Source organism: Berghia stephanieae, chromosome 13 (assembly GCF_034508935.2).
Source record: "Berghia stephanieae isolate SIO BIC M18660-M18661 chromosome 13, UCSD_Bste_1.3, whole genome shotgun sequence".
NCBI lineage: Eukaryota > Metazoa > Mollusca > Gastropoda > Nudibranchia > Aeolidiidae > Berghia > Berghia stephanieae.
The window spans coordinates 30,246,449-30,259,622 of record NC_088372.1 but is presented as its reverse complement, the minus strand read 5'-3'; the positions used below and the strand labels follow the sequence as shown (position 1 = coordinate 30,259,622).

The following is a 13,174-nucleotide window of genomic DNA, read 5'->3' as shown; positions in this document are numbered from 1 at the left end:
TTCAATACACTTTCGAATCATTTTTTGGTTGTTCTCTGACCCAATTAAAATCACACCTATTATTGTCTAACAATTTAATTGAAAAATATCAGTCTGCTTATAGAGAATATCAAAGTACTGAAACTGCTTTACTGAAAATTATCAGTGATTTATTACTGTATTGTGATAGAGGAGAATCCTCCATACTTACTTTACTTGACCTATCAGCAGCTTTCGACACAATAGATCACACCATTCTATGTAACAGCCGTTTCGATAATTTTGGAATGAGTGACACCGTCCTTCATTTGTTTAAGTCATACATATTTAAGTAATAGAACACAATCTGTCATGATTGATGACAAGAAGTCAAATGATTTACCATTGAATCTCGTTGTCCCACAAGGCTCAATCCTAGGCCCAGTGCACTATACTCTGTAAACACCGTTGATTGGGCGCGCCATTGAGCTCCATGCAGTGAATTATCATGTATAATACGCAGCTGTATAAGTCTGTCGTCCCGTCTAGCATGAATGTGGCTTCGCTTCATGTGGAACAGTGTTGCGCGTCCATAGGGCATTGGTTGCAGAGTCATAGACTAAAACTTAATGAAGAAAAATACGATATTTTATTATGTGGTGCACACTCTAATGTCAGTAAGACTGGTATACATAGTTTATCTATTTTAAACAGCCACGTCTCCCTGACAGATAGAGCAAAAGTCTTGGTTTTGTACTGGACGACTCTTTAAGTCTGGAGCACCAGATTAACCAGATGGTGAGGACCATGAATTTTGAATTAAACAGATTGCAAAGAGTGTAACGATATCTCCCATCCAACCAGCTTAAAGCAGCCGTATATGCTCTCATTCTTTCACGCCTCGACTATTGTAATTCGCTGTTGGTGAGCTTTCCTGACAGAATGGTTCTGTGCATTAGTCGACAAGAGAAAATAAGCGTAATGACTATGATCAAAATTTTACCCTGACACGTTCGAGCCAGAATCGAAAACACTATTGCCCTTTTTGCTTTCAACGCACGAGCTACATTCAAGAGCTTGTGGTCCCCTTCTCCTCAATTCGCCAGCTTAGGTCATTGGAGATCCAGCTACTAAATATGCCAAAAACACGGCTTGCTAATTTCGGCGATAGATCTTTTTATAAAGCAAGACATACCATTTGGAACTCGCTTTCTTTGTCAGGAAGGCTCGCCCGCAGCGTCCAAAATTTTAAGAAAAAGCTGAAAATTCATCTTTTCCAGAATTTTTTATCATAGGTGTTTTCTGCTTAATGAGTTAGTTATTCGTTTTATTTTTGGTTCCCATTTTGAGTTCCCTGGCGTGGACGTTGAGGGATAAATATTCGATAAATGAGTCATCGTTGGTGACGGAGGTTGATGAAATGCAGACGACAAGACTTGTATTTGGACGAGATTTCCATGAACACGTTTTTTACTACCATCTTATGTTTGCGGGGACCATCCATTTACAATTTGTGCCCTATCAGAATCCTATTGTTCTTTGCAATGGAGATTAACATCTTCAGAGGCATCCATGTAGTCAAAGAATTTTGTCTCAAGTTCTTTCATTAGCTGGGAAAACGATTCCATGTTGAAACCAACTGCCTGCTTAACGTGACGTCCTTAGATACGCTGCGAGCTGAATTAACAGCTTCCATGTTGATGACATGTATGGGCAACGGGTGGTGATGATGACTAAACGGGTCAAAGGATGATATGAATTTGAATATTATGAATGAATTTCAATTGTTGAAGATTAGCCGAAAATGAGATATGGCTTGACTGGAATGAAGAATTACGACTGTAGGCCCGGTTTAACGAGTCCGACTGTTGACTGGTTCACGGAAATTCGACTAATCTGGGTATTACAACATAATAAATCGCACCAGGGCGAACGCTGCTATGCACACAGACGAAAAGAAATAATGAGAACGTTGTTGTTGATGAATATGATGACGATATTTGAAGAACAATTGCAGACTCCGATGCAGTAGGATAATATTTACAGGACAACGTGCACGTTTGAAAAGCACATATGGCAGAAGTATATAGCAGTATGTACAACAGAAGGATACACAGCAGTATGTACAACAGAAGTATACACAGCAGTATGTACAACAGAAGTATACACAGCAGTATGTACAACAGAAGTTTACACAGCAGTATGTACAACAGAAGTATACACGGCAGTATGTACAACAGAAGTATACACAGCAGTATGTACAACAGAAGCATACAAAGAAGTATGTACAACAGATGTATACACAGCAGTATGTACAACAGAAGTATAGAGCAGTATTTACAACAGAAGTATACACAGCAGTATGTACAACAGAAGTATACACAGCAATATGTACAACAGAAGTATACACAGCAATATGTACAACAGAAGTATACACAGCAGTATGTACAACAGAAGTATACAGCAGTATGTACAACCGAGGTATACATAGCAGTATGTACAACAGAAGTATAAAGCAGTATGTACAACAGAAGTATACAGAGTAGTCTGTACAACAGAAGTAAACGCAACAGTATGTACAACAGAAGTATAGAGCAGTATATACAACAGAAGTATACAGCAGTATGTACAACAGAAGTATACACAGCAGTCTGTACAACAGAAATATACAGTATGTACAATAGAAGTATACACAGCAGTATGTACAACAGAAGTATAACAGCAGTATATACAACAGAAGTATACACTGCAGTATGTACAGCAGGTAGACTACAAAATAGAATATTTATGTATATATATATATATATATATATATATATATATATATATATATATATATATTAGATATTATTGGTCACATTAAATTATATAAACATAATATAATATGTAGAATTGTAATTAATATGCCTAACCAAGACGGGGTGCCTCCACACATCATAATGTCAACCAAATTATAATCAAATGGAAGCACATATAGAAAGAAAAGTAAATAAAAGTATTATGTTAAAATACATTCGTTATGACATTGAAGTAAATATTCACTAAGGTGATAGACTGATGCTGCCCTTAACTCGAAATATAAGGGAGAGGGGGGGGGGGGAGGAAGCGACACTAAAGGGTCATTTTTTTATTTGATGAAATATCCTATACTTCTATGAACAGTCATAATGTATATGTCTGGGAAGGAGAATTGCATATAATCTTTTTCGAAAAAAGTTGCCCGTTGCTATGGAAACGACGCCATATTGGAAAATAAACAATACATCTTAAAAAGTCAAAGGATTACCATAATATTTTGGTCAGAGGTAGAAAATAGGAAAATAAAGAGGCTCTATGAGCCCGATTTTTAATTTTTTAATAAGAAACTTTTAAAATTAAGTTCAAAGTTATTACTCGATTATTCCCCTTGAAAAAAGTTACATAATTTCAAATTACCCATTAAAAAAATATATCTTTCAAAAATCCGGCTTCTAGTGGACCTGCTTATTTGTATGACATTCATTTGTAGAAAGTTTGAAGAAGTTTGGTTGAAAACTGAGGGAGGAGATAGGTTTTTAGTGACGAAAATTGCAGTTTTGAGAAAAACGCATTTAGAAGTCAAAGTAAACGAGTTTAGGGAAAAACTCTCCTCTCGATCTCCGATTGGATTGTGACCACATGACATAATTAAGAACAAAGTGATTGGTTGTTGAAGATAGAGGAGAGTTTTTAGTTTTCATTGATATGTATTTGCCTTTACTTGGTTATAAAGACTATTTGATATTGTTTCATGAAATCAGTCCACTGTAACTTAAAATGGGCAAATAAACGCAAATGATATAAATAAAAGAACGGGTGAGGAAAATTTACAAAGAATGACAACTGAGCACCTGGCAATAATAATGGACATGCAATGATAAACATATTTTCTTTTATTTTCATAATTTTTTTCAGCAAAACAATCTGTATTGCACAGCATTACTTTCATAGAACTAGATCAAGACTATTGTACCAAATATTTTCCTCAAATAAAGTATTGTGCATGTGCAAAACAAATGTCAATGAGAAAATGATTGGTTATATCGCAAGGAATGGAGTAACGATTTTCCTATAGTTGCTATGGAAACGGTTAAGCTAGATTATGAACGGTACTGTGGCTTGGAGGAATTGATTTTCAATAATATTATGACCTCTGGCACGTCTATACGAATTTCAACACGTAACTTTAAAACATTCTTCAAATATACATTTTCTGTTATTATGTAATTACAGACGAAATAAAAATTTACATTTATATCGAATTGAACTGAAGAAAATTATAGTAAGAACTCGATTTCTTTTAAATCTTGCTATAAGCTATGATATAGGGTATAATAACAGAAATAAAATGGAGTAGAAAAGTGCCAGAAGGCAATAGAGAATAAAAAGTTCGCTACGATGAATTGATATAGATGATTTGGCAATTATCTCACTTTGTCAATGTATCAGAGAGAACAATTTACTAAAACTATACCGTTTTAATGTCAAGTAGTAATCGAAATATTCTACTCTAAGGTGGTTATCTTATTCATCGCAACTATAATTGAAGACAATATGATATTTTAGTGAATGAAAGAGACACATTATTTATGATAGTATTTGCTGCTATCATCCGATACACCACGAAGCATAAACTGAGCTTCATATTTACAAACCAAACAAACTGTAGGGCTGGAACACTAAAACGGTGGTGTCGGCGTCTATATGAGCCATCGTAGAATCAAATCATAATAAAACTTACTTTTCGTGAACTTACAATTATTGCGTTGTTAGTTTTCGGGGTCACCAACTTAGTGGATGAAAAAATTTAAAAAACAAACTAGTGTTGTTTTTTTTAATTTTGACATTTAATCATTCGTCCAAAAATAAAAAAATAAATAAACTATCCTCCAACCGCTCGTACACCTTGAGGTTCTTGGCGATCGCAACAATTATAAAGGAGATAGAAAATAACGAAACGATAAATAGACAAGTTTGTGTTCGTACGATAGTTATTTAGTCGTTGCTACATTATGATGAAATTGACTGCGGCAATTTTAACAATGATGATAATAGTGTGTATATATGTCCGAGTGTATATATGCGTGTACAAATTGTGTAAATGACTCGATTATATATATATATATATATATATATATATATATATATATATATATATATATATATATATATATATATATATATATATTAACTTGGACGTGGCCGCCGCAACTGCCAACCGAAACAAGCTTCTGTCCTGAGCCATCCTTCCACATTCAGTCAGTGGCTTATTCATCCATTCGCTGATGTCTTGTGACCATTATCTTCTTGGTCTCCCTCTCCATCTTTTGCCCTCCAAAATTCCTTCTAGAATTTTTTTCAAGGGTGTCATCTCTCTTGATATGTCCAAAAAAAGGCAAATTTTAGTTTCTTTATCACCTTGATGAGATATGGCTCCCCAATGCCCAGTGACTCTTTCACATTTTTGTTAGTTTCCTTTTCTGTCCAGGGAATGCGGAGAATTTTCCTGTAGCATTTCATTTCAACTGCATTAATTTTATTCTCATCGGGTATTTTGTGACTGTCCATGATTCACATCAATATAATGCTGTTGGAATTATGCATGTTCTTAATATTTTGATTTTCAGTTGGATGCTTTAACTTTTCCATAATGTCATCATTTTTGTCAGTTTTGTTTGGGCAAGCGCTATCCTCCTTTGGATATCAGGGGTCGATTTTCTATTTGTCTCTATTCTTGCCCCAAGATATACAAAATTGTTGATATTCTCCAGTTTTTCTCCGTTCACTACAATTTCAGCTTTTGGGCTTTTATCACTGTCCATTAATTTGGTCTTTAGGGGCAGGTCTTTATCCTCACTACGTTGTTTTACGGATTGCACTAGCCTGTCTAATCCAGAAGACGTTGTTGACAGGAGTGCAGTGTCGTCAGCATATCTCAGATCTAAGATTAGCTCTACATTTAATTTTGGTTGACTGTTCAAGTTCAAGTGCAACTTCTTTATCTGCAAAATGCGAATTACTCATCACTGCATATTTTATACAATTATATGGTGACTCTCTCCATTATTGTGTTATTGAGTTGAAAGAAAAATGTTTAATAGTTGACCAAATTTGCTGTTCTTGGTAATATCTAGGATTTCATGTGGGAGAGCGTTCCATTCCTTGATGGAGTGTATAGATGTCCGAGTGTATGTATGCGTTTACGATTTGTGTATATCACTAGATTATATATTATATATATATATATATATATATATATATATATATATATATATATATATATATATATATATATATATATATTACATCTTCTACAAGTATATATCAATTATTCGCTATCTTCATCTCCTTTTTCGTGTTGAGTGTGGCCTTGTGAGGGAGTTTAATTATAGTATATTTTTCTTCCAGCCATAAGCTACATTGTTTTGATGATGGTGTATATCCTGTTGTTTTAGATAGAATTTTCCATAAAATGCTGTGGTCTAGCTTGCTGTATATGAATTTCCAAATATGTACGCTGAGCTTTGCAGATGTTTGTTTTGTTGGTGTTTCTAAAGTTTGAGGTGTGGAGGTTGTATCTGGATTTGAAATTAATTTATGTTAGTCCTACATATTTTTCCTGCTAGTTTTTTTTTAGTTTCGGTGACTGTGGCTTCATGTATTAGATTCTAAACATTGTTTATTTAACGGGCAATGATCCTTCTTTCTGCAGTTGCATTTTATGGTGAATGGGTTTTGCTCTTGTCGGTGGTTTTTTAAAAATTGTTTTATGTGGCTTGAAATTAATTGTTCCATGTTGCGCATACAAGAGTAGCTAATTTTTATGTTATTTCTCTTGATAATTTTATGTAGTTTGCGATTCTTTGGGATGAGTGTATCAAATAGTTTCAGGAACTGCTGTCCAATGTTGGTGTTGACGTTTTCGTCGAAAGGTGGGTTGAACCAAGTTATATGCCGATTTCTTATTTTTCGTTCTTCACTTGTGTGTTGAGGTTTATATGATAGGGGCCGTTTGTGTATTCAAATGGTGTGTTTTATCCGCTTTTTGTGAGTGCTTCTTTGTAAGGGGCGGCTGTAGCGTTGAAAATCTCTATTTTTCGAAAGTTTACTCACAGGAGCATAAACTCTTGAAAAGTTGTATACGTAAAACATTGATAGTGAGGGTCTTCTATAAATAGTATGCACTTGGCTAAGAATTTCACAAAATTGCCATCCGGAAGTAAAACTGGCCAACACACAAAACTGTGTGTAACCTTGAAGATTTATAGTCCGGTTAATACAGTTTAGTGAGAAGTACTCATAGACGCGGATGGCAAAATACAATAACAAAGACACGAGTGACGTCATCTTCAAACTATCTATACCGTGTTCTAAAAGTTCTCTCCAATATTGATGTGTTGTAATTCTTTACTAACGTTTTTTACACGTTTTCTACAGTTCCAATGAGTTTCTGGCCCCTGCCATTGTGTTGTCTTGAAGAATGAAAACAACTCACCTGGTCGTGCCACGTGATAAAGTTGATAAGAGGGTATTTTGACTAATAAATCAAACCCTGTTCATCCAGAGTGTTGTTTTTTTAACACACTTCGTGAGTACACGATCCAAATGCAGTATTGCTTTGAGATTTTAATGAAAATTTGTATTATGGATTTATCATTCAACTTGGGTAATTTAGCGCGTGATAGCAAAAATGGTCTGATTAATTCTGGTATTGACGTTTCTGTTGTTTCCAGGCATTTGGCGTGTGAGTAGATTTATCAGGATAAAAAATTGTAATTTTGATGTCTCTTTCAAACCACACCCTCCCCACCAGATTATTAAACTCACAGTTAATGCACAAAGTAGAAGGGAATTATAGATTTGCAACATTGTCTTTCTGCTAAGATCAAAATTTCTACATTTTCGGAGAATATATTTATTTGATAAAGTTTCCTAGAGATGCTATCTACACGAGATTTGAAAATAAGTAATTCGTCAATGATCAAACCTAAATATTTGAATTGATTGACGAGTACAAACTTTTTGTTTATTTATTTCTTCTGTTTTTGATACATTAAGTTCTGACACCAATTTACAAAATGTTCTATTTGGTTTATATGATAATTTTCTGATTCTTGGCTATTCAAAGTCCTAAATGGCTGTATCGTCTGCATATTTAACAACGAGACATTCGTGAAAAATAGGCAAACAATCATTTGGTAGAAAATAGACAAAATTAGAGGACTAAGACATCCTTGTGGGCCGCCAGTTGAAATGGACTTTGTTGCCGAGAAATGTATTCCCATTTTATTGTACCGAGGTCTTTCCACTAGAAAGTTATGGAACCATTTCATGAGTAAAACTAATAAATAGAGGTGCCTATATAAAGATAAAGGGAGTAAATCTGACTCACGAATGAACAACACAAATCAAATGACGTTTCGGCCTTCCGCTTTTTTCAAGTAAACACAAAATACATAAATATTTATATTAAACATCGATGTAGACTGCCCCAAACATTGTGGTAAATATTTTAAATAAATATTTATATTAGATTGTCATGATAATATAGGCGAAAATTTGTTAATGTGTCTATGTGTGTGTGTGTGTGTGTGTGTGTGTGTGCAATGGAAGATATATATATATATATATATATATATATATATATATATATATGTATAGATATATATATATATATATAGATAGATAGAGAGAGAGAGAGAGAGAGAGAGAGAGAGAGAGAGAGAATGAGATGTCGTAATGATATCAAAACTATATATAATATATATATATATATATATATATATATATATATATATCAAGAATAAGGTAGGGGTGGGGGAGGGGAGGTATTGAAGAATACTAGACAGCAATAGTGCTTTTTGTGGTCCCCCACCTATGCTGTTAACATATTGAAAACAAAAAGAGGAGAGAGAGAGTGAGTGAGAGAGAGAGAGAGAGAGAGAGAGAGAAAGAGAGAGAGAGAATGTAACTGGGAGAACGGGAGTGGAAAGGTGCGTTTCAAAGTTATATTTAAAATAGAGGAGAGTGATAAATTAATTTGTTTTAATATATAATAATTTTAAAAAACACAAAACAAACTATTTTACTCTAAAATAAATAAAGAAAGAAAACAGCTTAAAATTACTCATAGAATCACTTATGAGATAGCGAGGTAGCTTCAATGATAACAATAACAAATTAATAATGAAGATAGTTGTGTTCATTAAATTGAAAGCAGATGAACAGTCAACGAATAAGATTCGTGAAGAATTTTCGAATGATTTGTCTTGATGTTTTATCTTCGTGTTGATGACAATAAATAAGGCATCTTCTACGCTGCGTCTATGTTGATATAAAATTGGTGTTTGTCAAGTATCTCGTAATCAGACACTTTTTGTAGAAGTTGTCATTTCAAAATCTTTTTGAACCATTTCATGACGATTGATGTTAATGCGACAGGACGGTAATCATTCAATTCTGTTAGAGGATGGTTAAGGCCCTGGTACGATAATTGAAGTTTTCCACAGAATTGGGACAATTTGTTCATCGTTAGATTGCTGAAAAATGTGTGTATAGGGACCAGCAGGCTGTTCAAAACAGTTGGTAAGAATATTTCCACAAATCAACTCAGGAGCAGGCTGATTTCTTTGATTTGCAGTGCTTAAATAAATTCTTGAATTAATCTACATCTATATGTATTGGTTCTTCTTCGTTGCTCGATTCAGAACAGGAGAGTGTGGGTTGTAAGGATAGGGATCATTAATTTGGGGATATTGAGGAAATGAGATATTTGGTAGAGGGAGGATATGGGGGGTGTGGTTGTGGTGGTTATGTTAGCTTTATAGATGATGAACTTTTTAAAGCAGTTTCCTTTTAAGGGGCAATCGCTCACTTTCCTACCGTTGCAATTGGATGCTGTGCTTTTATCATTGGGGTTCTTGGAATTTGCTGCTTGGGGTTCGTGATTATCTGTTTCATATTACATAGGCAATTGTATCTTATTTTTACATTGCTCCTGTTTACTATTTTATGGAGCCGGTGGTTCTCGGAAACTGTTTATCTATGAGAGCGAGAAATTGTTTGCCAATGTTTGTAATGACTGATTTGGTAAATGGTGGGTTGAACCATATTATTTAACGTTTTCTATTGTGAACATTATCTCCGGGTAGCTTTTATGTTGGCACTTAATAACTCATACGATTTTGATACAGTTGTTTTTCAAACCTGAATTACAAACAATCAAGTTTTGAATTAATGCGACATTTACTCATTTCCAGGTCTGATAACCGCAAATTGTTATGGTCTCAATGTTGTATTGGAAATAATCCAACCAACTCCAAACATAGTCCATTACTACAATGTCAAAATTGCGTTTAGAAATCAGACCGAATTCTAATATTGCTACTCTACCTCTTAGTGGTTGATATTTCTTTAAAGTTCTAACTTTACAAGTACTGAACCGGTGCCCTGAAATGTATTTTTAGTAACACAACAGTTCCACACAAAAACCAGTGTGATCAGATTTGTCAACATAAAATTTCAGAAATTCGTAGTTTTCAATGGGAAAAAAGTAAAATCTCCATAAAAATAGATTCATAAATTATAATTTGCCTTTAGCATTATCAAATATTCCTCCAAAGTCATAAATATAGGTTCTCTGGAATGACATTTTCATTTTCAGTAAGATTTATTGAATCAAAGACAATTTTGCAGATCTGAAGCCAGAGTCAAAAATCCATAATTTTTCTAATTTTTCATAATACTAGGGAGATCTGAGTGCGATGTTTACCGACGCAGAGAACTCGACAATCAACGCCACATGGACCACAATCAAACTTTTTAAAAGTCTCAAACCAGAGGACGATCATCGATCCTTAGTCGATGCCGTAACCAGCAATGTATTGAACCTGATTCGCAGCATCATCCTTGGATTTATCTGCGGTTTCTTCGGAACTGTCACTAACATCATAAACATTTTCATCTTCGTCAAACAAGGAATCTTTTCCGAGGGAAGTACTCTCAACCTCTTCTCCCTATCCTTAGCTGATCTGGGTGTGTGCTTCATGAATATGCTCTTAAGCGCAAGCTTTCTCGTTTATAGGCTTGAAATTACTTACTTACCTTTAAATCCACGCATTGTTTTAAATCTAATACTGGGATGGCCACTTAAGATATTTATAGGCCTAAATAGAATGTTAACAGCTTACTTAGCCTTTGAGCGGTGTATGTGCGTTGTGATGCCTTTTCGAGTTAAAGGCATGTTCGCATCACGCCGAGCTTTGATATACCTGCTATCTATATTTGTATACGGGTTTTCTAGCCACATACCATTTTTTGCAACAAATTACATCGGTGATGTAAAGGTACAAGGAACAAATATTACGACATTGGGTATTGTTCATGGAACAGATAGAGACATCTGGCATGGTTTGGTATTTTATGCAAACAACATGGTCCTACATTTATTAACCGCTTTTATTGTGGTTGTCTGTACTATTATAACCATCTCCTACGTCAGGGTTTCGAAGGAATGGAGAAATAGAGTAAGCAGAGCTTACGATGATTCAAATAATACGGTTGGATCTATTGACAACCATGCTACGAGGAATGGCTCTAAATCGAGCAAATTAGAGACAGAAGCGACATGTAAAGCCAAGAACACGACGCTGTCGAAAGCTAATTTTGATAAAGAAGCCCGGTTGGTAAAAATGATCACTACTATATCGATCATATTTTGTGTTTGTTACAGTCCAGATTTTACCATGCTAGTGATGACTCTCGCAGATCGACGATTCAATACAGGGATGCAATATGAGAGACTAGCCCATATGATGCATGGATTCGCTTTTTTGTTCGCCGCCATCAATTCGAGTATCAATATATTCATTTACTACAGGATGAGTACAAAATATAGACAGATATTTCAGTCATACTTTTGCAAAACTAAAGAAAAAAAGTAAGTGAATGGAATGCTGTTACCACTGTGCGGTGACCAAAAAATATCTATATAATAAAAGTGATTTAGTAGAATGCTGCCACCAAGAAGGACATAGTATATCAGAATAATATTGAAACCCACGAATCGACACTGTGACAGCAATGTGTCTTTGAAGGTGCGCTATGATGACACGAAATATCTGCCTTATCTAATTTTTATTATATCTGAAATTACAACAAAATCAACTCGAATGAAAAAGAGCTTTTTTAAAAAAAAAAACGTTAGCTTTTATGTAGAGCAACATCCACCCCAACTAACAAATATAATCAGACAATTTCTTGAAAACCAGTGTTGTCTCTGTCCGAAAAAAAAACGAATGTAAAATCGCTTAATAGGCGTCGTTTCTCGTTCTATACGTTGAAAGTTGAATTTTGCTGTTGGCTAGGGATCGCTTGCAAAGCGCTTTGAGCACGTTTAAAGGATATTGCACGATATAAAAGCTCGTTATTTTAAAAGGATATCTGGGAAAGTTGAACGCCAATCGCTCTTTGTTTATAATATTTGTAATATACAGCCTACCTACACTGTTGGTACTGTAAAAACAGACAAGCAAATAAATAAAACGACAATAAAGTGGTATAGGGAATGAGATTAGCGGAAGAGTAGCGTCCCTTGATTGGACTTCACCTTACATAGAGAACGTCAATTTGGTTTTGAAGTGTCTCAAGCCGCTTTCACCGGAAGCGAGGACAAGAGACTCATGCGCACAACCAACATGACGTTCTCTCTCTAATAACTTTTCCGCCGGTGACGTCATAGACTATGGTGACGTCCAATCAAGGGACGCTACTCTTCCGCTAATCTCATTCCCTATTACTGATGTTTAGAATGGTCCATTTTCAGCAATGAAATATACAAAATAACGAAAAAAGTAATCCTTCAGCGTCTAGAGGTCCCTGGGGCCGAAGTTTATCCCAGTTTCCATAGCGTGAAATGGACAAAAACAATTTTCATTCTACCATTTGGATATGACGCTAGTATAGAGAAAAGCACAAGGGTACAAGGGTTCAGAAAACAAACATCGACTTCACACGTCTCTTTGCGTTTGAAAGGAGCGCTCTACCAATTGAGCTATCGGGCCTCCCTTGTCAACATTAGATGGAGTAATACACATTTGAAGTCCATTACAACGGTTATCATAATGATATGCACCGTTTGGATATTTTGTTTTTCAATTTCTTTTCACAAAATATTTTATGGCAAACAACAAAAAATTCA

General features: G+C 34.9%; 2 protein-coding genes across 2 annotated transcripts; one reads left to right on the top strand and one right to left on the bottom strand.

Moving 5' to 3' along the window:
- Window positions 1-5,612: 5,612 nt before the first annotated feature.
- LOC144959278 (uncharacterized) lies at window positions 5,613-7,128 on the bottom strand. Its single transcript, XM_078891821.1, has 2 exons — window positions 7,090-7,128; window positions 5,613-5,978 (listed from the first exon to the last, which is right to left on the bottom strand). The coding sequence occupies exons 1-2, from the start codon at window positions 7,126-7,128 to the stop codon at window positions 5,613-5,615; spliced, it is 405 nt and encodes a 134-aa protein (XP_078747947.1).
- Window positions 7,129-9,430: 2,302 nt separating this feature from the next.
- Window positions 9,431-12,715, top strand: LOC144958799 (uncharacterized). The gene is made up of 2 exons (XM_078891004.1): window positions 9,431-9,561; window positions 10,725-12,715. The coding sequence occupies exon 2, from the start codon at window positions 10,740-10,742 to the stop codon at window positions 11,916-11,918; it is 1,179 nt and encodes a 392-aa protein (XP_078747130.1). The 5' UTR covers window positions 9,431-9,561; window positions 10,725-10,739; the 3' UTR covers window positions 11,919-12,715.
- Window positions 12,716-13,174: the final 459 nt, after the last annotated feature.

Coding starts and splice junctions, on each gene's coding strand:
- LOC144959278 (XM_078891821.1), bottom strand. CDS start 7,128: ATGTTTTACGTATACAACTTTTCAAGAGTTTATGCTCCT. Junction 5,979..7,089: donor TTTCAAGAGTTTATGCTCCT/GTGAGTAAACTT, acceptor CGCATTTTGCAG/ATAAAGAAGTTGCACTTGAA.
- LOC144958799 (XM_078891004.1), top strand. CDS start 10,740: ATGTTTACCGACGCAGAGAACTCGACAATCAACGCCACATGGACCACA.